General features: G+C 45.8%; 2 protein-coding genes across 3 annotated transcripts in view; one reads left to right on the forward strand and one right to left on the reverse strand.

Moving 5' to 3' along the window:
• The first annotated feature begins 8,145 nt into the window (after positions 1 to 8,145).
• Positions 8,146 to 15,644, forward strand: STAR (steroidogenic acute regulatory protein). Of its 2 annotated transcripts, XM_068972140.1 has the most exons (7): positions 8,146 to 8,318; positions 9,568 to 9,681; positions 9,950 to 10,077; positions 11,906 to 12,064; positions 12,180 to 12,364; positions 13,090 to 13,183; positions 13,905 to 15,644. In XM_068972140.1, the coding sequence occupies exons 1-7, from the start codon at positions 8,255 to 8,257 to the stop codon at positions 14,016 to 14,018; spliced, it is 858 nt and encodes a 285-aa protein (XP_068828241.1). In that variant the 5' UTR covers positions 8,146 to 8,254; the 3' UTR covers positions 14,019 to 15,644. The 2 variants fall into 2 exon arrangements, with proteins under 2 accessions (XP_068828241.1, XP_068828240.1); XM_068972139.1 differs by lacking the exon at positions 13,905 to 15,644 and having other exon boundaries at positions 13,090 to 13,875.
• ASH2L (ASH2 like, histone lysine methyltransferase complex subunit) overlaps positions 15,382 to 25,222 on the reverse strand; it is a 30,195-nt gene continuing 20,354 nt past the window's right edge. Inside the window, exons 11-16 of the mRNA XM_068972138.1 lie at positions 21,468 to 21,635; positions 20,981 to 21,174; positions 20,057 to 20,149; positions 18,720 to 18,818; positions 17,841 to 17,900; positions 15,382 to 17,739 (exon numbers count right to left, since the gene is read on the reverse strand). Of these exons, the coding sequence (XP_068828239.1) occupies positions 17,632 to 17,739; positions 17,841 to 17,900; positions 18,720 to 18,818; positions 20,057 to 20,149; positions 20,981 to 21,174; positions 21,468 to 21,635 (722 nt within the window). The 3' untranslated portion in view covers positions 15,382 to 17,631. The remainder of the gene's footprint in view (positions 17,740 to 17,840; positions 17,901 to 18,719; positions 18,819 to 20,056; positions 20,150 to 20,980; positions 21,175 to 21,467; positions 21,636 to 25,222) is intronic.

Below are 25,222 nucleotides of genomic sequence, written 5' to 3' on the forward strand. Positions count from 1 at the left end.
CTTTCAAGAATGAATGACAGAAATGAACAAAGACCATTAAAAAAAAAAATTGAACAGCTAAACACAGAGTGTCAGGGGGCTGCAGGAGGTGCCCTGTAAGGATAGACTAAATGTCAGAGGGCTAGAGTTGTTGTCCCTGCTGCCAACCAGCTGTGGGACCTTGAGTGGGTCATTTCCACTGCCAGTTGGAACCCACGCAACATGAGAGCTGTGACTTTCAGCCTTATCTGGAGATTTTTCAAGGACTATACACCAGGAACCCGGCCCCTCCACCCTGAGGAGCTGCTCAGAAGACTCATCAATGGGTCGGTAGGCGAATGAGGTGAATGGGTACATGCAAACAACCACACATCTTGATAGAAGGTTGTTGCCGGTCACAAGGAGCCGGTATCTCCTTTAACGATTTTAGTGCTTTCCAAATAAGGAAAGATGAGAGAGTCCGGGTTCATCAGAAATTTCTCCTGAAAATATCTAATTATCTGAGGGCCTGTGCTGTCTCACTGTCAACTCCACCCTGGAGCCCTCTTAGGGGTTACTATAGGACAGTGACTGTAGGAGTTATGACTTCATCCTTGTATCAATAGAACCGGGAAACCTCAAAGTTGGACAGAGGTCAAAGAATTTCACTTAGAATTTGATTTGGGGAAGTCCATCAAAAATATCAAAAAAGGTTTAAAAGCACTTGGTCAAATAGGATCATAGGTCACTGTAAAACTACACTTATTTAACCAAAGTGACAATAAAAAATTTCAAAGGCAAATACAGATCTTTACAACAGAGTACTTAAAGGTAAAGAAACATTACAGTCTGTTATGGAAAGCAGATCAATATTCTAAGAAAACTTTGTCCTCTTAAAGGACAGAAAACCAAATCCAGGCTTTACATCACATTACCTTTGTTTTTTTCTCGATGGATGTAAGTCTGAGTGAACTCCAGGAGTTGGTGATGGACAGGGAGGCCTGGCGTGCTGCGATTCATGGGGTCGCAAAGAGTTGGACATGACTGAGCGACTGAACTGAACTGAATGGTCATTTAGAGCCTACTCTGCTGCTGCTAAGTCGCTTCAGTCGTGTCCAACCCTGTGCGACCCCTCAGATGGCAGCCCACCAGGCTCCACCATCCCCTGGGATTCTTCAGGCAAGAACACTGGAGTGGGTTGCCATTTCCTTCTCCAATGCATGAAAGTGAAAAGTGAAAGTGAAGTTGCTCAGTAAGTGTCCGACTCTTCGTGACCCCATTGGACTACAGCCTACCAGGCTCCTGTGTCCATGGGATTTTCCAAGCAAGAGTACTGGAGTGGGGTGCCATTGCCTTCTCCAGACAGCCTACTCTATGTAGGCACAATTCTGGGTCTAGGCACAGAGCAGTAAACAAAGTCCCTGCTGCTTGAGCGGCACACATGCCAGGATGAAGCTTGTGTTTGAACTTGCCCAAATTAAGTATGATCACGTTCACATGGAGAAAACTCAACCTCTTTGAGCCTGTCTTCTTTTCTATACAACTGAGTCATACTGATTCCCTTGTGGTTTGGTTAAGAGTAAGCCAGATAATGCAATGGAATCACTTAATGAGCTATAAAATTTAATGCCAATTTTAGTTACTCCTCCAACTTGTAAGTGACAGGATGTATGATTTTTTTTTTAAATCTTTTTTTTGAATCTTGGATTTTTAAATATAAATTCTTTCTTTTTAATTGAACACATATATTTTTTCAACTCTCTATATATGCTCTTCTTCAGATTCTTTTCCATTATAGGTTATTAAAAGATACTTAGTTCCCTGTGCTATATAGTAGGTCCTTGTTATTTATCTATTTTATATATAGTAGTGTGTATCTGTTAATCCCAAACTCCTAATTTATCCCTTCTCCCACCTTACCTTTAATATTAAAATTCATGTACTCATGAATTTATTTATTTAAATTTATTAATTAGTTAATGTATATACTTATTTAAAATTGTTCTAATCTTAGCCAGTCCTGATCACAAACAAAACTTTTGTTTTTTTCCCTAGGATTTCTTTCCTACAAACTTTCTGTAACTTCCTTTTTCACCTCCAGATTTTTGTCCTATGCTTTTCCCTTTCTCTCTCTTTTCTTTAGGACAAAATTACTCTTTCTTACCTTAACTACATGCATTTCCAGTCCTTAGGCTTTTTTCCCTTGCACAGAAAAATGTTTTCCTATTTAACGTCTAGTGGTTTTAATTATATATTTTAATTAGCTTTTTCAACTCTTAAAAAATCCTTACTTTCTAGTGAAAACAAGAAGTAAGCAATTATAAATTGTCTTTTATATTAGTATTCTGTAGACTGGCAAACTAATATATACTATTTATAATGTCTAAAAACATGTGCTTTCTTACAGAAAATGTCTCAATTTGACACCAAGCATAGTTACTAATAGTCCTAAATATCTTTAGATCATCTGTAAAAGGAAGCCTATGTTCAGTAATTAATGTTTTAGTAACTTAAACACAGATCTTCAATAAACCTCCATCATTTAATTTAATTTAGCAAAACTGGACAGTGTGAAGTTACCAAATATCTGGGGAAACTATTTTTAAGTGGCCATTCCTAAAGTATAATTATTTCTAAAGATTTTACCTAAAAACTCTTATTTACATTTAATTCACTTATAAAAGTTTATCATACCAAGTTATTTTTCTTTCTGATACATTTTTGTAACAGAAATAATAAGATCTTATTTGACTACTGGTAAACCTAAGTACAATAAAAGCATTATATTTAATGTTGCTGACCCTAAAGACATATCTGTATTCATTAAGCCAACAAACTCAAGCTAACTTTAATAACAAATGTTAACTTAATACTGAATAATTCCCAAAATATGTGAACCTGAAATTAATTTGGGTTAGTTTCTAAGAATTTATATAAGCATTAATTTCCTGTGTAAGCCAATTAAATAGAGCTCATTTCCAAATTAATTTCTGTGACACCACCCAAAGGTAGAGACATGTCATATTTAAAATGATATCTCTATATAACAAGTAGTGAAAGTGAAGTCGCTCAGTCGTGTCCAACTCTTTGCGACCCCATGGACTGTAGCCTACCAGCCGCCTCTGTTCATGGGATTTCCATTCCAAGCAAGAACACTGGAGTGGATTGCCATTTCCTTCTCCAGGAGATCTTCCCGACCCAAGGATTGAACCCGGGTCTCCCGCATTGTCAGCAGATGCTTTACTGTCTGAGCCTCCAGGGAAGTCCATATATAACAAGTAGAGACCTATCTATATCATATCCATAAAGGACAAACATATAGACAGGTACAATGAGATCTCATAGCCTCATTGTAAAATTTAGTCATAAATCAGATTGTACAATATGAAACTCAATAGCTTACAAATAGCAGTTTGAATAAGTTAAGTTTCCTAGCTTGAGTTTTTAAAAGAGACTTCTGTTTCTCTCTCTCTCTTTTTTTTCCTCTCAGTCTCAGGAATTAGGTCTGGTAGAATATATTTACAGCTCAAAGGCACAAAGAAAGTAAAGCAAATTCTTCCTAAAACTTGTTCCTTTAAGGTCAGAATTCCGAAGATGGTTTATGAAGCCAACTTTCTTCAATTGTATACACAAAAGAGTTTTGGAATGTCAAAAAGAGCCCCCATCTTGCTAAAGCAATCTTAAGAATGAAGAATAAAGTTAGAGGGATGGGAGGGGAGTTTGGGGGAGGATGGATATGTGTATATGTATGGCTGAATTCCTTTGATGTTCACCTGAAACTATTACAACATTGTTAATCGGCTATACCCCAATACAAAGTAAAAAGTTAAAAAAAAAAAAAAAGCTGGAGGTACGGTCATCCCTGACTTCAAACTGTACTACAAAGCTGCAGTAACCGATATGGCATTGGCACAAAAACAGACACATAGATCAAGAGAACAGACTAGAGAGCCCAGAAATAAACCCACATAGTTATGGTCGATTAATCTATGGCAAAGATTTTTAAGACTATATAGTGGAGAAAAGAGTCTCCTCAATAAGTGGTACTGAGAAAACTGGGCAGCTACATGGAAAAGAATGAAATTAGAACATTTTCTTACACCAAATGCAAAAATAAACTCAAAATGGATTAAAGACCTAAATGTAAGACTGGAAACAATAAAACTCATACAAGAAAAGCTAAGTAGAATGCTCTGTGACATAAAATTGAAGCGATATTTATTTTTGGATCTGTCTCCTAAAGCAAAGGAAACAAAAGCAGATTCATGACATCTAGTCAGATTCGAAGGTTTTTGCATATAGGGAGGGGACATGTGTATACTTAATAGCTGATTCATGTTGATGTCCGGCAGAAACCAACACAATTCTGTAAAGCAATTATTCTTCAATTAAAAAATTAATTAATTAATTGAAGGTTTTACACAACAAAGGAAACCATCGACAAAACTAAAAGACAACTTACTGAATGGGAGAAAATAGATATGGTATGACTCATAAAGGGTTAACATCCAATATATATATAAACTCATCCAATATATATGCTCATCCAACTCAGTATCAAAAAAAAAGGACTCAATTTAAAAATGGATAGAAGATCTGAATAAATACTTTTCCAAAGAAGACATACAGAGGGCCAACAGACACAGAAACAGATGCTCAACATTACTAATTTTCAGAGAAAAGCAAGTCAAAACCACAAGATACCACCTGACACCTATCTGGATGGCTGTCATCAAAAAAACTGTAAGTAACAAATAGGAGTGAGGATGTGGAGAAAAGGGAACCCTTGCACACTGACAATGGGAATGTAACTTGGTGCAGCCGCTTCGAGAAACTGTATGGAATTTCATCAAAAAACTAAAAATAGAACTACTTACCATATGACCCAGCAATTCCATGGGCTTCCCTGGTGATTCAAATGGTAAAGAATCTGCCTGTAATGCAGGAGACCAGGGTTCAATCCCTAGGTTGGGAAGATGCCCTAGAGGAGGGAAAGGGCAACCCACTCCAGTATTCTTGCCTGGAGAATCCCATGGACAGAGGAGCCTCGGAAGGCTACAGTCCATGAGGTCTGATATGACTGAGTGACTAACATATTGCTTCCAGCAATTCCACCCCTGGGTATTTTTCCAAACAAAACAAGAACACTCTTATCGATACCAGAGGGGAAGGTTGGGGGAAGGGATAGTTGGGAAGTTTGAGATGGACATACACACACTACTTTATTTACAATGGATAACCACTCTGGTCCCAGTGAAGCCCGCAAATTCGGGCCTTTGGCCATAGCCTTTCTTTGGCATGTGCAGAGACAGTGAGAGGCAGACCAGCAGGTTGAAGCTTAAAAGTCATAAATGGAGACCTGAAACGAATTAAGGATGTTGTCTATGGGTTCTGAAAGAAGTCACATGAAAGCTATCATCTAAAGATGTTGAGTGTAAGGATCTTTGTGATGAAACGTCTATACGTGGTACAGTCTCAGCCTCGGTTTGAGGTTGAAAAGGATGCTCCTAAAGACGCTACCTAGCAACAGCGCTGTGCCAGCTGCCCTGGACCCAGGGCAAAATTTCTTTTGTGTGTAATTGGAACAGGCTCGGGTAGAGTGCTCTTGGTGCTTCCCCTGGCCTCCTCTTTGGGTTGTGCTAAGTGGTACTTAGCAGCTAAACAACAAGAGCAAAAACAAGTAGCAGGGAAGGGGCTGTCACGGTGGCTCAGTGGCAAAGAACCTGCCTGCAATGCAGGAGGCATGGGTTCGATCCCTGGGTCAGGAAGATCCCCTGGAGAAGAAAATGACAACCCACTGCAGTATGCTTGCCTGGGAAATCCTATGGACAGAGGAAGCTGGCAGTCTGCTGTCTGTGGGGTCACAAAAGAGTCGGACATGACTGAGCAACTAAACCAGTTTGTTTTCTTTGTGAGATCAGTTTGTTTTCTTTGCTAGGTGCCTACGGTGTGAAACAGAACTGAACTGCTTTGCCTGAAGCAAGTGAAACGATTCCTCTCCTAAAATGAATTATTATTTGTGATAAATGAATAAAAAGGATAACCAACAAGGACCCGCTGTATAACACAGGGAACTCTGTTCAATATTACATGGCAGCCTGGAAGGGAAGGGAGTTTGGGGGAGAATGGATACATGTATATGTATGGCTGAGTCCCTTTGCTGTCCACCTGAGACTATCACAACATAGTTAATTGGCTATACTTCAATATAAAATAAAACATTTAACAAACAAAAAACAAAAACACTAACTCAAAAAATAACATGTGCCTGCATGTTCCTAAGCAGCATTATGTACGACAGCTAAGATATGGAAGCAACTTAAATGCCTATCAACAAATGAATGAAGAAAGATGTGGACTGCTACTCAACCATAAAAAAGAATAAACTTTCACAACCACATGGATGGACCTGGAAGTATTAAGCTAAGTGAAATAATTTAGACAGACAAAGACAAAGATTTATATGTAGAATCTAAATAATAAGATAAATGAATGAATAATAAAAAAAAAAGGAAGAGTTCCGTTTTGACGATTTTCAGGGTGACATTTCCTTCAGTTCCCAATTAAATAAGTACCTAAAAGAGTAAGTTCCTTATGTATTTTACATGAATCTGGCTGGAGTGTTAGAGGTTGGCTTTCTGACACCCTTTGTTTAGCCTAACTGAGAAAAGACATTAGGCCAACCTCATTCACTCCAGACCATTCTTTCAACAGCTGGATATAGTGTCTTTCAACTAAACAGATCCCAGGGTCTTTCTGGGAGGCAGAGTTTGGGGGGAGGAACTCTCCCAGTATCTCTCAACTGGGGACCAGATACCCGTTACACACCACCAGATAAAACTCAGCAGTATCAACCAAAAACCAGAAGATCTAAGAACCAGGAGAAACTTACCCCAGTTTTTCTGGACTGGCTGAGGACAGGCATGTACTTTCAAGGCTCCAGATCCTCACCGAGTTCAGGCCAAGGAGAGAAGCCATCTCTGTGCTCCTTCACGGTCACCAAAGCTTTTGACTGAAAAACCAAAAAAAGCACAACCGGAGACCTGGGAGTTTCCGCTTTATTTGGGGGCTTCCTGAAGACTTGACCCTGGGATACGGCCTCTTAGAAATCGCTGAGGAACCGCTCTGAAGTGGCTGAGGGCCTGGGGAGGTCGGGGTATGTGGGATTTAGGTGAGAGGGGTACCGACACTCAAGCGCACAATTTGGTAGAAGTTTGCTCCTAGTCACCAGCAATGGGTTTCTCTGTTCATGATTTTAGTATGAGAAGATGTAAGAACCCAAACTCGTAAAAAATTTCTCTTGATAATGTTATAATATTGAGGCTTCCCTGGTGGTCCAGGGGCTAAGACTGTGCTCCCAATGAAGGGGGCAGGGGTTCGATCCCTGGATGGTGAACTGATTCCACATGACGCGTGGTGCAGCCAAAAAAAATGATAATATTGTTAACTCTCTAAGGACTCATTTCGCCTGTTTTTTGCACAGTGCAGCCAAAAAACAAAACATGATAATATTGATAATTATCAAAGGACTATTTTTCCCTGTTTCTCAGAACACAAATTGCCTCATCCTTATCTTATTCCTAATTTCTTTTCATGACTGCTATAGGTCAGTGACCACAGGGGCAATGACTTGATTCATGTAGAACTGGGGTGGGATTGCCTCTGCCAGCTCCCCGCAGACGCCCTGAGCACTCTACCAGGGCAGAGTTTCTCAAAGCCTAGAGTACAGTTCATAGAATACGTTCATGGCAATCACTTTGGAATTGTTTCTTAAAATGCGGCTTTCACAGCCTCAATTCTGGACCTGCTAAACCTGGAGTTTCTGAGAAGGGGGTCAGCTGCAGAGCCGCACTCTAAACAGCAGGCTGCTGGCCAACCAATGTCACATGTGCGCACTTTTTTTCTAAATTGCCTTGACCACTGCTTCTGCCTTTTCTCTCCCCTCTCTCCACCCCGGGGTCAGGACCAACCTCCCTTCCCCTTTCTGTGCCCTCCCTCTCCACCCCAGCTCCCCGCAAATGGCCAAAGGCTCCTAGTGAGGCAATCTCTCTATCCTTGGTGCCTTCCTCTCCATGCTGAGTGATTGCTTTTTTATCTCCCGATGATGAAACACAGCCTTCAGCTGGAGGTATTTAAGGCGCAGAAACACACCATCTGGCTGCAGCTGCAGGGCCCGAGGCCACAACCCTGACAGGCTGAGGAAGCACAGGAGCAGCCATCCTCCGGGACCAGAGGCCACGGCAGGCGCCCTCAGCATCCCCGCCGGACTCCACACCTGCCCCTACTGCCAGGAAAGATGCTCCTCGCGACGTTTAAGCTGTGTGCTGGGAGCTCCTATAGACACGTGCGCAGCATGAAGGGTGAGTTCCTGGGACCCCATCTGGGCGGCCAGGGGCTCAGCAGTGTCTAGTGGGGAAAGGGCACACCTCGGGGGCAGGCCTCTCAGGATCTGGCCCCAGCTGTGCCTCTCATTGAGGCAGCCTGGGCAAGCCTCTCACCTTCTGCACCTCAACGGCCCCGCAATACTCCTTCACTGAAGAATTGAGCTGGACACGAAGATGCCTTCCAGGCTCAGTCATCCCTGGCATCCCCTGCAGGGCTCCAAGCCATCTTGGCTTCTACCTGACTTTGCCTTCCTCTAGGGTGGGTACCAGGAGAAGGCAATGGCACCCCACTCCAGTACTCTTGCCTGGGAAATCCCGTGGACAGAGGAGCCTCGTAGGCGGCAGTCCATGAGGTCGCTAAGAGTTGGACATGACTGAGCGACGTCACTTTCACTTTTCACTTTCATGCATTGGAGAAGGAAATGGCAACCCACTCCAGTGTTCTTGCCTGGAGAATCCCAGGGATGGGGGAGCCTGGTGGGCTGCCGTCTCTGGGGTCGCACAGAGTCGGACATGACTGATGCGACTTAGCAGCAGCAGCAGCAGCAGAATGGGTACCAAGGGTGCCAGGGAAATCCTGGCTTACAGTGGCGGGGGGGAGCCCAGACTCCAGGTCCCCATGTTGGCAAACCTGAGAGCGGATGGGTGGGGGAGAGAGAGAAGAAAAATAAAGAGGAGTAGGACGAGAGCACAGGGGGCCTCTTTATCAGCATCATACAGTCGGGAGGTGGAAATCAGTGCCTGCAGGACCCAGGGTCATTTGAGTCAATCCCCTCAAGGGACCACAGAGCAATCTAAATGAGTCCAATTAGATTTTTTTCCAATTACACTTTCCAATTACACTGGGCTCCACTGGCTACTGTTTAGATAGAAGCTGCCCTTGGAAGACCTGCACCGGCATGGGACCGTTCTCCCTAAATCAGCAAGTCCCCTGCAGGCACACGGAGCAGTTATTCTCAGACCTCAGGGGACAGGGTGTCTGTAACAGTGGAATGTTTTGGTTGGGCAACTTCAGCCAGCCTGGGTATGGCCCCCACCTTCAGGTGGGGCCAGTGAGACAGAAGGCAGTTTTCTGGGCCCTGGAGTCATCCCTCTGGGAATCCTTCCTGATCAAATCACTTTCCCTCCAGGCCAGCTTCCTCCTCTGTGATGAGAGGAAGGGTGGAAGGGTCCATCTCTAAGAGGCTTTCCTGCTCCTAAGCAATGATTTCCCTGTTTCTGGCAGGGCTGCGGCAGCAGGCTGTGCTGGCCATCGGCCAGGAGCTGAACCGGAGGGCCCTAGGGGGCCCAGCTCCAGCTGCGTGGATTAACCAGGTTCGGCGTCGCGGCTCTCTCTTAGGTAAGAGCTGAGGTTTCTGGGCATCTGCCAGTGGCAGGGGGCTCCCGGGTGCAAGCATTGCGTGTGTGTCTGTGGTCCCCCAGACCCCATCCCCCCCCCCACCGTCCTCACTCCCTCTATGGGAATGGCATTGTTCACAGCCAGACCTCTGTGTCTAACTCAACCTGACAGCTGGGACCCTGTGACTTTGGTCTGGGCTCTTAGGGGATGCAAAGGGTGAAACTGGCGGGAGGCTAGAAGTTCAGTGTCTCCTTGGCTTTGCATCCAGGTTCTCAGCTGGAAGACTCTCTCTACAGCGACCAAGAGCTTGCCTATATCCAGCAGGGAGAGGAGGCCATGCAGAGGGCCCTGGGCATCCTCAAAGACCAGGAGGGCTGGAAGAAGGAGAGCCGGCAGGTAAGGGGGCCACGGAGGAACCCACAGCTCCTCGCTGTTACCGTGCCATTCTCAAGGCCAGCTGCAGTCTCTGTTCCTCTCAGAAGTCCAGCCTCGAGCAGCAGTCACTGGGCAGCAAGCAGTTTTGTGTTTTTTTCCTTTTTAATTTCGCTGCCCTTGGTCTTCATTGCTGGGAGCAGCTCCTCGTTTTCTCTAGTTGCAATGAGCAGGGGTTGTTCTCTAGTTGCGGTATAAGGGCTTCCCACTGCCGTGGCGTCTCTCACTGCAGAGCACAGACTCTAGGGCGAGCGAGCTTCAGTAGTTGCAGCTACTGGGCTGTAGAGCAGCAGGCTCAATAGTTTTGGTGCATGGGCTTGGTTGCCCCCTAGCATGTGGGATTTTCCCAAACCAGGGATCGAACCCATGTCTCCTGCACTTCCTTTACCAGGGAAGCCCCAGTAAGCAGTGTGAATTCTTGTTTCCCAAGAATATACCCCCAGATACTCCCGTCCCCAATCAAAGATGTTCTAGAGATTTGCGTTTGAGAAAAGCTGTCACCGTGTTCTTAGCTCCCCTCCAGGATGCACTGTACACCCATTCAGACCATGAAGTGGGGACTCTAGGGTCAGGAGAGGCCTCATCCCCTGGTCAGAAGTGCCAGGACTGAAGCACCCTAAGCCCACCTCCTGGTTGACCTTGCATGTGTGACCTGGGTTCACCTGTGACAGGGCTGGTCTGGAATACAGGGGGCCAAGGCCCTCTGGGGAGAAGGCAATGGCACCCCACTCCAGTACTCTTACCTGGTAAATCCCATGGATGGAGGAGCCTGGTAGTCTGCAGTCCATGGGGTCACTAAGAGTCAGACATGACTGAGCGACTTCACTTTGACTTTCACTTTCATGCACTGGAGAAGGAAATGGCAACCCACTCCAGTGTTCTTGCCTGTAGAATCCCAGGGACAGGGGAGCCTGGTGGGCTGTCATCTATGGGGTTGCACAGAGTCGGACACGACTGAAGTGACTTAGCATCAGCAGCAGCAGCAGTAAGGCCCTCTGGTGTGCCCCGCTCCCGAGCACTGCCCTTTCACTGGGAACAAGGTGCAGGTCAAAGGCCGATGGCTCTACCAAGAATTGGCTCTATTTCTGCAGCCAGTTCACAAGCCGCCCACTGGCCAAAGTTCAGGCGAGGTCTTTCCTTCTCCAGGTTCTTTAATAGACTACGAGTTTGGGAGTCAGGAAATCTGGGACCTGGGCCCAGCATTGCTCTTGCTAAGGGTCCTGGGGCATCTCGCCGACCTTCTCTGGCCATGCATCCTTCTGGTGTAAAATGAGGGGAAAAAAAAAACCTGTGTGAAATTAGCTGGTTGCAGACCACTTTCTTCACTCCCAAATGAATCTCTCTCTCAGGATCTTTGAGCTTCTGAAGTCAAGTAACGGCCTTCTCAGGTGGACCTACCCACCCCTGTCAACATTTACCCCTAGATGTGGGGAGACTCTGCAGTGAAACGTTCATTTTTTCCAAGTTAATCTCAATCAAAAACCCAACGCAGGTTTGTTGAAAATTTTACAAAATAATTCTGATTTTTATCTGGATAAATAAATACATGTCAGTGTTTAAGAAAATACATTGATCCTCAAGGAAAAAGGGCCCAGGGGACAGGCAGATTACCTCTCCAGTCCTCAGCACATGTACCAGGCTGGTGGCAGGAAACAGGACCTCCTCTGCCTTTATCAAAGACGGTTCCAGGCTTCCTTGGGTTCAGCCTAGAGTTCCCCTGGCTGTCTGTGTCCTACGCTGGGAATATTTTTCCTCTAACATTTCCCTGGGTCTCCTCTCTCCTCACCGACAGGCCAATGGGGACGAGGTGCTGAGTAAAGTGATCCCTGACGTGGGCAAGGTGTTCCGGTTGGAGGTGGTGGTGGACCAGCCCATGGAGAGGCTTTATGAAGAGCTTGTGGAGCGCATGGAGGCCATGGGCGAGTGGAACCCCAGTGTCAAGGAGATCAAGGTGGGGAGAGCTGGTTGGAAGGGCAGCTGCAGCAGTCGGAAGGGGGCGGCGGCGAGCTGGGAGTTGCGCCTCTCCCCCTACCTGGCTGAGTCCCTGGTTCCCTGTGGCCTGGTAGGTCCTGCAGAAGATTGGAAAAGACACGATCATCACTCACGAGTTGGCTGCAGAGGCGGCAGGAAACCTCGTGGGTCCCCGAGACTTCGTAAGCGTGCGCTGTACCAAGCGCCGGGGCTCCATGTGCATGCTGGCTGGCACGGCCACACTCTATGAGGAGATGCCCCAGCAGAAGGGTGTCATCAGGTAATACTGGCAGCAGCCCCCAAAGCTCCCATTAATTTATTTGGCTGGGCTGGGTCTTAGTTGCAGCACATGGGATCTAATTCCCTGACCAGGGATCGAACCCAGGCCCCCTGGACTGAGAACATAGAGTCTTAGCCACTGGACCGCCAGGGAAGCCCCAAAGCTCCCTTTTCTAACACAGCCTGGGGACACGTGCCTGCCAAGTGTGTGATGAATCCCCGGCTTCAAGGATCCAACCCTTGGTTCCTACCCTCCATCTTATTTTCCATAGCAGGGGAGGAAGGCAGAGATGGGCCACACTTCTATAGCCAGGTCGCCCTGACCCTCCCAGCAAGTTTAAGAACCTTAGTAATTTTCTAAAACTAGAGGTAGGGCTGAGGTTTAGCTGGTATGCTCATGTCCGACTGTAATGTTGATGAAAACAGAGTCCGTACCACTTAGAACACAGTTGCTATCGGAGTTTCCTGGGGCCCCCAGCACCACCCTGGACCCTTTCCCGGCCTCCCCGTTATCCCAACTGAGAGGCTCTGCAGGCCTCCAGCCTCCAACTGGCATTTGTTCTGACGAGCTGGTGACCCTGTCAACTGTTAAATCTCACCCTTGGCAAATAGCACTTCTCCGATGAGACTTAAAAAGATGAGGTCCATGAGGAATGTGGGTAATATAACTAGCCAGCATTCAAGAACTTGGGCTTGTCCTCTTGACCTGATGTCTTCACCTGGCAGAGCTGAGCATGGCCCCACCTGCATGGTGCTCCGCCCCCTGGCTGGAAGTCCCTCAAGGACCAAACTCACCTGGCTGCTCAGCATTGACCTCAAGGTAAGGGGCACAGGAGGAGGCCAAGGGGATGGTGAGAAAAGTAGGCTCTTACCCCTCCCACCAGCTTCCCTGGTGGCTCAGATGTTACAGAATCCACCTGCAATGTGGGAGACCTGGATTCAGTCCCTGGGTGGGGAAGATCCCCTGGAGAAGGGAATGTCAACCCACTCCAGTATTCTTGCCTGGAGAATCCCATGGACAGAGGAGTCTGGTGGGCTCCAGTCCATGAGTCTGCAAAGAGTAGGACACCACTGTGCAACTAACACAGCCCTCCCATAACAGCCCACAATATGAAGAACCCTCCTCCATTCTGAGAGAAGTGGACCGCTGCAGTGGGAACAAACGAGTGATGGCCTGCTATTCCATCATCTCAGAAGCCTGCCAGGGCTTCCTCTTACTTTTCATATCCAATTTCAACTCGGTAGTTATTTTCCAAAGAAGGAAACTTAGGCCCCCAAAGGTTATGGTAGCTAGCTCAGGGTCACACTGTAGGGAAGACAGGGCTGAAACCTGTCTGGACAATCCCGTGCTTCTGACTTGGTCCTGACAGCAGGGCAGTAATCCAGTCTCTCAGCCCCTGACCCCGAACAACCAGGAGGGTGTGCCTCCCAACTGGGCTGCAGGACCGAGTCCAGGCACCGCATCAGGTGTGTGACAGGGATTGGTGGTGTCTAGGAAGGGATGCCAGTCACAAGACGGCCAAATTCTTCTTTGACTCTAGGGATGGCTGCCGAAGACCATCATCAATCAGGTCCTCTCGCAGACCCAAGTGGATTTTGCCAATCACCTGCGCAAGCGCCTGGAGTCCTGCCCGGCTCTTGAAGCCAGGTGTTGAAGGCCAGCCTGCGGCTCCACCGGCTCCCAGCTGAATGGGTTTGAGGGCTCACGAGGAGGTCCCTTGCTGGAAGCCTCCAAGTCTGTTAAAGATCTCAGCTGAGGATGGTGGGACAGGGTGGTGGTGCATTTTCATCAAGATACTACAGCTCAGCTACTACAGTAGCATTTTAGTACCAAGAGAATGGGGACAACGCTCTTCGAACTTCACTCACTGATTTGTGAAACTTTTTTCTTGGGTCCTGACAGCGTCTAGCTAAAAATATCTTGAAAATGCTACCAGTTAAGGAATGCAGGGTGCAGAGGGTGCAAACACAAGGATCAGGTTGTCAAGCTTGAGAAGGTCAAGAGGTCTGCGGGCAATGTGTGCAGACAGTGGTCTTACACAGGGCCTCCCGCAACCCTCTGCTCCTCTACCAAGTGGGTGGGTAGCTGTACCAAAGAGGAAGCAACTCCCACAGCAGATGGCTTCTAGAATGGAAAAAATACAGAACTATCAGATTGATTCCCGCACTTCTTCCATGACAGGAGTCAGAATAAAGAATTGTAACTAACATAAAAACTTTGTTAGTCTGTACCCAATTTAAAATTCTACTCTTTAAAAATCCATGATAGTAAATGGCAAGCTCATACTAAAGGAGCTGTGGATAAAGATTTTAATTAAACTAAATCTCTTCATTCAAAGGAAAAACTCCAGGGGACTTAAGTCTTTCAATTATGTAGGATCTGTTACCAGAATCTTTCATAAAAATTTAATTTGGACAATACACACAAGACTAAATCAGTTCTTAAAAGAACTCTATAGCTGATAGCTGATTAATGGGCATTGGAAGATGATTTTGACTGAAGATTTTTATTTACCTAAGGACAGAATCAAAAGCGAATGACTGAATGGTATCACTGAGAAAATCAAAAAGCAAATTTTACTACTTTCCCATTAGTTGCTTGTTTAGATCTGAAACAGCAACTGAATCTTTAGTCTGGAGTCTATTCTGTCCTCTTAGCTTGACTCGGGGCTGCAATTTCTCTGCTTCAACGTCTTACTATCTTGGAGGAGACGGCTAGAAGAAGGTGTGATAGCATGAGAGCAAAATCCCTTTCCAAGGTCTGAGAATTGCACTAAACATCTAAGCTGAGATGGGGTTATCTGGCTAAAATACACATACAGGATGAAAACCCAACCATTACCACTTGTAGTGTTTCCATTCCAGTGATAACAGCATTGATGATTTATTCCATGTGGAATGTCATGCTAGCTAATTAAACAAATTACCAGTAACAGAAATGCTGGTATTTATTGAGGCATTGAGACTGTACAACTGATACAGGTATTTATTAATATTTATTCTGTTTCTTAGTAGTCTATTTTTGGCATAGATGAAATTATGTTTCTCCAGCCTGGAAGCTTCAGAGAAGGAATAACAGTGAAGTATTTCAAGAACAGAATTCTCCACTCCCAGCTAAGAGAAAGGGTTGCTTGTTGAAAGGTGTGTACAGCAACACATGCTCTGGTTTCGAGAGAACAGACTGACAGTGAAGAAATGGGCTTTCAACACACACCATGTTTGCCTTTTTCAAACTATGCTACTGTGTCTTTAAGGGGCCTGGGGAGATCTTTTCTCACTTGTTTTTCATTGGAATAAAATGAGTTGTCAGTGACGACCTGCTTACAGAGACCGTTTTATACAGAACAGTATGAAAAGTGGGTATTCCTGGAGCCCTTCAAATGAACCCTGTCACACATGCACACAATACGATGCATAAACAGGTAAAGCCATTATTTCCATAACCTCCAATTTATGAAAGTGCAATGTACAAAACCCTGACTTCATCATTTAAATAGAAGAGAGGTGCACAACTTCTTTTCATGTCATTTAAGTGGTCACTTACATTACAAAAAATGTACCCCCAGCTTCCTCTAAACACCACCACCCTCATTTACTCAGAGTTCTTCACCCTCCGTTGCTCCAGAAGCTTTAAAACCACTTCTGCTCTGTAAGACCCACCATCAATGAACAGAACTCAGCCTGATTCTGTTGGGTTTCCTGTTAGGAGGTAGAATGACAAAAACAAAGAACCTCAGTGATTCATTAAGAGACAAATAATCAAAGCTTCTGCGTTGATACAAATAGTCGCTTGAAATTTGGTTAATTTCTTAAACAGCCATAATATATGGTGATCCTTGGCAACGTATTACTGGCCTTTTGGTGAACCACCCTACCTACTAACCTAGGTAGGAAGTTACATGCAGGGGAGTCTGCAGCAATCCTGGGAGGACTGCCCTGCCACTGATTAAAAGAGAGAGGGGGCGTCCCTGGCGCTCCAGTGGTCAGGACTCCGCGCTGCCACTGCAGGGGCACAGGTCCAATCCCTGGTCGGGGAAGTTCTGCAAGCTGTGGTGTGGCCCCCAACAAAAACGACGGGGGGTGGGTGCAGTGAAGATAAGGAAACACACGCGGGCCCCAGGGGAAAGGCTCATCCTTACATTTCAATTTTTAGTCTTCTGAAAACTCCCCCCTCCCCCCCGCTCTCTTTTAAACATTTACTTGGCTGTGCCAGGTCTTCACTGCGGCACATAGGATCTTAAGGCAGACAGAATCTTATAGTTGGGGTAGGTGAGCTCTAGTTCCCTAACCAGGGATCGAACCTGGGCCCCCTGCCTTGGGAGCTTGGAGTCGTGGCCACCAGGCCACCAGAGGAGTCCTTGAAACCTGCCCTTTAATCATCAGCTATTACAAAGGAAGGGAAGCAAGGCAAGAAGACAATCCACACAGATCAACAGCCAAGTTCAAAGGGAAGAGCTGGAGGGAGACCATGCACCCTGTGAAGTTCCGTCTGCTTTCGAGGGTCTGGTTTCACAGGGCAGACTGGGCTGAGCTGGCGGGGCGGAGACAGAAACCTGCCTCTTCGCCAATGCTGGCTCCTTAAGGCGCCCACTTTTCCAACAGTCAGCACGTGGACCCCAACCTGAAAGGGAAGCAAAGTGCTACACACATTTGAAGACAAGTTTTATTTGGGAAGAGCTTCTCACTGTTAAAGCTGCAAGCAAGTGCCTTTCACAATGACAGTCCTACGGACCTAGTAGTTTCAGAGATCCCAGTGTTCAAAAGTTCATCTCAAAATTAAAAGCACACCCACACCAAAAGGAAAGCATTTTTAGACTGCTTTGGAATGTAGTCGTGGATTCCAGCTCTTCTCAGAAATGGGCCCACTGCTTCCTGGGAACCAGGTGGGAGGCAGGCAATGCCCACAGAAGGAAATGTCTCTAAATAAGTTAGCTACTGGACGAGACGACCCCTGTCCTCTGAAAACACAGGAAGCAGCACGTCTCAGCTGGTGGGTGGAGTGTGTGGTACAGCCCTTTGCACGGGGCGCTTCTGGGATCCCAGGGCGGCAGCTGTTGCAGTCTGGTGTGCACAGGGAAAGCCATCCTGGAAGGGCGAGTAATGAAGGGCAGGGATCTCTCCCAGTCCCACTCGACCTTCAACTTACTACAGCAGAGGCCCTGTTCTGTGGGATCTTCGGGAAAACTTGCAACAGTTAGAAAACAAAAACAACACCCCCCTCATACAATTCCCCAGAAAGTCTGTGTCTGCAAAGAGAAAAGGACTTGGTCAGGGCTCCCACGGGGGGCTCCGCCTCCCATCCACTTCCGTCTCCACGTGATACAAGACATCGGCCAGAGTGTGCTCCACCACGGCGCCCCAGCCCATGTCACTCATCTGCGGGGGAACAAGGGACAGACAGTGAGGTGAGACGAGAGCAGCGGTGGCAGGAAGTAACAGAGACGAGGATGCTCGCAGGCGGGTTCAGTGGTACTCACAGGGCGGTACGTGAGATCCTTTGGAGGGTACTTGAAGCATGGTCCAAAGTTTATGGAGACCTGGGACAAATTCAATCCAGGCAGACATGAAGAAAGAGAAGAAACTAGTGAAAACCTCAGCATGACAAGGGAGGCTTTTAAATGTAGCTGTGATATTCAGGGTACAACTGGAACAAAGGGTGAAGTGAGTGAGTGAGTGAAGTTGCTCAGTCATGTCCGACTCTTTGCGACCCCATGGACTGTAGCCTACCAGGCTCCTCTGTCCATGGGATTCTCCAGGCAATAGTACTGGAGTGGATTGCCATTCCTTTCTCCAGTATACATTAATAATTGCTCGAAGTGGTCAAGGCATCAAGAATTAGGTAAATAGACTTTGCTGACTTCTGTTTATAACCTAAAGATTCCCTTATATGACTTCAGCAGTGGTTACCGACAGGTAAAAGGACATGGAAACTTCCAGGCATTGCCTTTACAAAATTTTTTCAAACTGGCTCTAATGACAGTCTCCTTCATGCTGGATCATATTAAAAAAAAATCAATATAAGCAATAGGTACTAATGATGGTAGGTTATCATGACACATAACAGCAAATTGATTTATGCATGTACACACCTTATATCCTTTACACTGAACAACACAGACCATGCAGCAACGTCCAGAGGAAAGGTGTGGAGCACAGTAGCCAAGTGATCTTTATCTATCCAAGCAAACACTTCCTAAAGCGCCCAACTGTTTCTGGAACAAACAGGAGGGATACGCTGCCTGCTCACTCCTAGGCCTTTCACATGTCCTTCTAGAACCCAACTCATGGCTCTCTGACCACAAAGGCTCACCCATCTCTCTCGAGCTGTGTTCGCAGGATGAACAGAGGGTACGTACCGTGCAGCTCTTGTACAGGGAGATGGCTGGAAAGTAAACCCCTTCAAAAATGTCTTTGTAAGCCACACCTTGATTGACACCATTTTTATAAAAAATTATCTGAAACAAAAACCATGGTTTTACTTCAGAATTTCAAAAAAGAACACACTAAAATGAACTCTGCTGGAGGGCACTTTACTAGTGGTTTGCAGGCAACACGTCTAAGGAATTCAAGGAGTAGCATAGCTCATCTAACAGCAATAGCTGACACTTACTATGCAGTATCTTAGGTTTTCTCACTGCCTATCTACACACATTGTTGTAGCAAGTGCTCACACTTATCTGTTTCTGAATTCCTATGCTACTTACACCAAATAGTTCCACTTTCTGTTACTCATTATATTTATAAAAAGTAGCTGGTCTTCCACTGGCCCTTTGGAGTGACACCCTTTTAAGCTTATTTATTTGTCCCCTTTCCTTGCCTCAGGTCCTCCCTTCTGCACTTGCGAGATCTTCTGTCAAGGTCCTGGAATTCTCCTTTCTTTGTCCGTTCTTTCTTGAAACTATCCTGAATTTTCTCTCTTAACCACCTGAGAGGGACTTCAGACAAAGCTGCTTTTTCTGAAGTACCTTTCTCTCTCTCTTCTTCCCAGGAACAGCTATGTTCCACCTGGCTGTATTTTCTGGCTCAATTAACTGCGTGCCTTCACTACTTTCCCCTAAAACAACCAGAATCCTAAGTGTATTCTCCCACACTTGCTTCTATTGCTGTTAATCACAGGTGGCTTCACAGCATTTTTATGAAGGAATGTCCCCAGCTCAGGACTTTTCTTCCACCCCTTCCCCTTCTATTTATGGTCCTTGTGGTTGGTCCAGATCCACCAGCCCTTCTTTGATCGTGCTGTAACTTGGGAAAAACATATTCCCAACAACCCTGGAGAAGGGACGTGGGGAAAGTTCTGGAAGACACTGAACAAGCCATCAGAGCTCCTGTTGCCCCGGGTCACATACCGAGGCCAGCATGTCCTACTCCAGGGTCCGCCCCTCTGCCCTTGCTCCCTGCTTTGATAAAGGACCACTATCTCTGGCTTGCTTCCTTGACTGCCTGCAGATGTTCCTTATTCAGCTGCTGTTTTATATCCTTTTCTCCGAGAACCTAGGTCAGCCTTCTCGCAGCAGCAGGCACCCCAGGAAGAACCAAACACAGCAGGCAGGAGAGAGTGTCGGCCCTGCTGTTGTGGTAGCAGCAGCAATCACTCCACTGCGCCGTGGGCCTCAGTTCCCTCACTTTCATAACAAGGGGCTTGGGCCCAGGGAACAAACTCTTCTACTTCTGACATTTAATGACCACGACTCACCTCACTGTGAGGAGTCTGCTTTAGGCTCTTCTCTGCTTTATCCACAAAGTCTTTTTCTTCAAAATACAAATAACTCTTGAACTTTATTAAAGCCTTGGAAACCGAGAGAGAGAAAAGGAACAGTGAAGCAGCAGCTACAGCATGAAAAAAAAAAGGGGGCCAGATTCACATAAATAGCATGAGTCTTTGTGTTTTGAACAAAATTTACTATCTCTGCAGAGTCAGCTTTGTTATACTTTGAAACATGTGCATCTTAAGAATTACCAGATGGCACACACTTTTTAAACATCTTCATAAAAAGCCCTTACTAAGACTCCTCTGTCCAAGGGATTCTCCAGGCAAGAATACTGGAGTGGGTAGCCTTTCCCTTCTCCAGGGGATCTTCCCAACCCATGAATCGAACCCAGGTCTCCCACATTGCAGGTGGATTCTTTACCAGCTGAACCACAAGTGAAGCTCCCTGAAGTACTTGGCAGAGGTTACTTGGTGGGGGTTAAAAAAACATGGATTAATGGGTGACCAGGCTGGCAGAGGAATGAACAGATAACACGGTTTTTATATATTTATTTGGCTGCATCAGTTCTTAGTTGTGGCACATGGGATCTTTGTGGCAGAGCACGGGCTGGGTTGCTCTGCAGCATGTGGGATCCCAGTTCCCCAACCAGGGATCAAACCCCGTAACCCGTACTTCAAAGTGGATTCTTACCCATGGGACCACCAGGGAAAGTCCTTGGATAATACAGGATAACGGCAGAATCTACGCATTGGGTATTTGGACGCCTTTTAAATTCTTTGAAATGTGTTATGTCTTAAAATTTCAAAAATGAAATATTGGGAAAGATAAGCATCAAGAGAACATGCAGCTGCAGGTATTGGCTGCCACTGGTCTTCAAACCCAGGAATCTCTCAGGAGGACAGACTCACCTTATCTTTGTAGGTATCGGGCAGTGACTTGGCTGTCTCTGTATCTTCGGGAAGATTGATATAAAACCCCAGGACGTCTCCCTGTCCGTAGCCAGAAGAGTAGTGTTTGCCAATGGACTGGTGGAATTTGGTTCCCTTTTTGCTCCGCCAAGAATAACTAAATTTATCATAACCTAAGGGAGCCTGAAGGTTACCTGTTCCAATAAAAACATACACAGCAAGTCAGGACTGCAAGTCAACTCTGGCCTGCTAAAAGAAAAGATTCTACTCCTTTTTAATTTTTTTTTACCAATTTTGTCAAACTGCTAACAAACTATTTCTCACAAGCAGTGAATTATAAAAATATTCCTAGGAACTTCAACCTACCTAAACCCTCAGGAATTGAACATTATGCCCACAATCCAATAAGCCCCAAAGTCATGAAGACCAGCCAGACGGTGGACACCTCTCCACCTGTCGCTGTGTCCATATCACAGCCCCGGCTTACCTAACGGCTGGGACCAGCCCAGTCTGGCGGCAGTGTCTGGTGGCATCTCATCCACTGTGATTTCAAAGTACCAGGCACCTTTCCGAACCCCATGAGAAGCCCGAACCATAGAGTAGCCCTTCTCGCCGACCACAGTCAGCCGGTCATCGGAGATCTTTAACTGGGGAGCTACAGTGATAGAGATGGAAAGAAAGCCGGCAACTTACTCGAAATACCTGGAGAAAATAGCCGCAAAAACACAAAGTCTCTTACCCTCCAGTCAAGCAAAACTAAAAATCACAAATATCAAGTCAGGAATTTGAAATATTCGTTTAGGAATTAAAAACTTCAAGATACAGATGAAGGCACAGAAAGAAAGAAAAAGGAAAAAAGCTGTCAAGCAGCCACTTGTTATTATATATGATTATTTAAGATGGCAGGTGAAAGTGATTATACTGTCTATTCCCTAAAATACAACTGTGTTTAGATCCTGATGTGTGACTAAATCATCAGGATTTAGAAGACATTTTATTTGAAACAATTTCAAGCTTTCAAAAATAGTAGAATCCTCCCATGTCCTGCACTCAGCTCCCTCAAGTGTGAACACCATCTATGACCACATTACAAGGACCATACTGACAGGACGCAGTATGCGCGATCATTTCTGTGATACTCTTGTCGAGAATGCAGAACTTGGATCACGAGGAACCAGATGAAACTAAACTGAGGGATACTCTGTAGAACAACTGGTCTCTTCATTTTCAGAAGTGTCAAAGTCTAGGAGAGGTGAAGAAACTGTTCCAGGCTGAAGCAGAATTAAGAATCACAACAACTCAATGCAGCAAATTGTTTTCTACTGGATGCTTTTGCTATGATGGACACACTAGATCATCTGGAGAAACCTGCCCAGAGTCTGAGGATCGGATGGCAGCGATCAGATGCTAGCTTTCTGCCTTTGGTGGCTGTGTACTGGTTCTGTAGGAATGTAAGTTTAAAAAATAACTATTAGCTCTTTGATATTCTTGCTGTCAAGGGATGGAGTCTAATTTCTCTCCCCTTGAGTGTGGAATGAATTTAGTGGCGATTTCCAAATAAAATGAAGTTGGAGTTGACTGTCCGACTTTAAGATGGGTCAAACGCATTATGGATCCCTGATCACCTGCTCTGGGAGAAGTTAGCTTCCAGTGAAAGGGAAAGTCGATCAGTTGTGTCCAACTCTTTGTGACCCCACAGACGATACCGTCCATGGAATTCTCCATAGCTTCCAAGGATGAGGACAAATTAGTACTCTATGGAAAGGACCACAAGTGAGGATCTGAGGGCGTCCCGTCAAAGCTGGGTGTTTGAGCCGTCTTGGAAAGAGACTTGTCAGCCCCAGCTAGGAGCCTGATGACAACCTCCTGAGTTTCCCTGAGCCAGGCCACACAGCTAAGCTGCTCCCAGATTCCTGAACCTCAGAAACTGTGGGCTGATGGACACTGGTAGTTTTAGACTGCTAGGTTTTATGGTGATTCACTGTGCAGCACTAGATAACACAAAGAGAACGTCCTGTCTGTAAGAAACACAAAATAAACTTCTCAGTGGTTGAAAGGACATCATGGCAACTTACTCTCATGCAGTTTAGGAAAACAAAAAAAACAAGTTTCCTACAGTTCTTACAACTTTCTTAAGAAATAAATCCGAGGGGACTTGCTTGGTAGTCCAGGGGTTGGGAATCTGCCTTGCGATGCAGGGGATGCAGGTGCCATCCCTGGTCAGGGAACTAAGATCCCACTCGCCACGAAGCAACTAAGCCCACGGGCGCTGCAGTGAGGACCCAGCACACCACAGCTAAGACCTGACACAGCCAAATAAATACATAGATAATTTTTTTTAAAAAGTAATAATTTGGCTCTCCTGGTGGCTCAGATCATAAAGAATCTGCTTGCAATGCAAAAGATCCAGGTTTGACCCCTGGGTCGGGAAGATCCCCTGGAGAAGGCAATGGCAACCCACTCCAGTATTCTTGCCTGGAGAATTCCATGGAGAGAGAAGCCTGGTGGGCTACAGTCCATGGGGTTGCAAGAGTTGGACACGACTGAGTGACTAACACTTTTACTTTCTTTAAAAAATAATAAACAAATCTGAGATAACTTCAAAATAAAGTTTAAAAGATACTATACAGATGGTTAAGTTTTAAAAGGCTCAGTACAAGCAGCAGGAGCCACTACTCTCCTATGCACTAAGTTCTAACAAGTCACTGCTAAGGGCCAATGGTCTCCCCTCTTCTCCCCTCCAGAATTACAGCTAAGAGTGAAACAAGACAAGGATCACTGCTTAAACCCGGACGTCACTTATCTGGCCCTTCCCTACTCTCAAAGTATGCTTGTCATTCAGTTCAGTTCAGTTCAGTCGCTCAGTCGTGTCCGACTCTTTGCGACCCCATGAATCGCAGCACGCCAGGCCTCCCTGTCCATCACCATCTCCCAGAGTTCACTCAGACTCATGTCCATCGAGTCCGTGATGCCATCCAGCCATCTCATCCTGTCATCCCCTTCTCCTACTGCCCCCAATCCCTCCCAGCATCAGAGTCTTTTCCAATGAGTCAACTCTTTGCATGAGGTGGCCAAAGTACTGGAGTTTCAGCTTTAGCATCATTCCCTCCAAAGAAATCCCAGGGTTGATCTCCTTCAGAATGGACTGGTTGGATCTCCTTGCAGTTCAAGGGACTCTCAAGAGTCTTCTCCAACACCACAGTTCAAAAGCATCAATTCTTCGGCGCTCAGCCTTCTTCACAGTCCAACTCTCACATCCATACATGACTACTGGAAAAACCATAGCCTTGACTAGATGGAACTTAGTCGGCAAAGTAATGTCTCTGCTTTTGAATATGCTATCTAGATTGGTCTTAACTTTTCTTCCAAGGAGTAAGCGTCTTTTAATTTCATGGCTGCAGTCACCATCTGCGGTGATTTTGGAGCCCAAAAAAATAAAGTCTGACACTATTTCCCCATCTATTTCCCATGAAGTGATGGGACTGGATGCCATGATCTTCGTTTTCTGAATGTTGAGCTTTAAGCCAACTTTTTCACTCTCCTCTTTCACTTTCATCAAGAGCCTTTTTAGCTCCTCTTCACTTTCTGCCATACGGGTGGTGTCATCTGCGTATCTGAGGTTATTGATATTTCTCCCGGCCATCTTGATTCCAGCTTGTGTTTCTTCCAGTCCAGCGTTTCTTATGATGTACTCTGCATAGAAGTTAAATAAGCAGTGTGACAATATACAGCCCTGACATACACCTTTTCCTATTTGGAACCAGTCTGTTGTTCCATATTCAGTTCTAACTGTTGCTTCCTGACCTGCATACAGATTTCTCAGGAGGCAGGTTAGGTGGTCTGGTATCCCCATTTCTTTCAGAATTTTCCACAGTTTATCGTGATCCAGGAGTCAATCCTACAACGGTTCATTACACCAAGGGATTATGTCCAAGTGATTTCACTACGTCTCCTTCACTTTTGATTGACAACCATCAGTATAAGAGTTACAGCTTTTAGCATCAATTCAAGAAATAATGGGAGAAGGCAATGGCAACCCACTCCAGTACTCTTGCCTGGAAAATCCCATGGACAGAGGAGCCTGGTAGGCTACAGTCCACGGGGTCGCTAGGAGTCGGACACGACTGAGCAACTTCACTTTCACTTTTCACTTTCATGCATTGGAGAAGGAAATGGCAACCCACTCCAGTACTCTTGCCTGGAGAATCCCAGGGACGGGGAAGTCTGGTGGGCTGCCGTCTC

Source organism: Capricornis sumatraensis, chromosome 4, assembly GCF_032405125.1.
Source record: "Capricornis sumatraensis isolate serow.1 chromosome 4, serow.2, whole genome shotgun sequence".
NCBI classification, from domain to species: domain Eukaryota; kingdom Metazoa; phylum Chordata; class Mammalia; order Artiodactyla; family Bovidae; genus Capricornis; species Capricornis sumatraensis.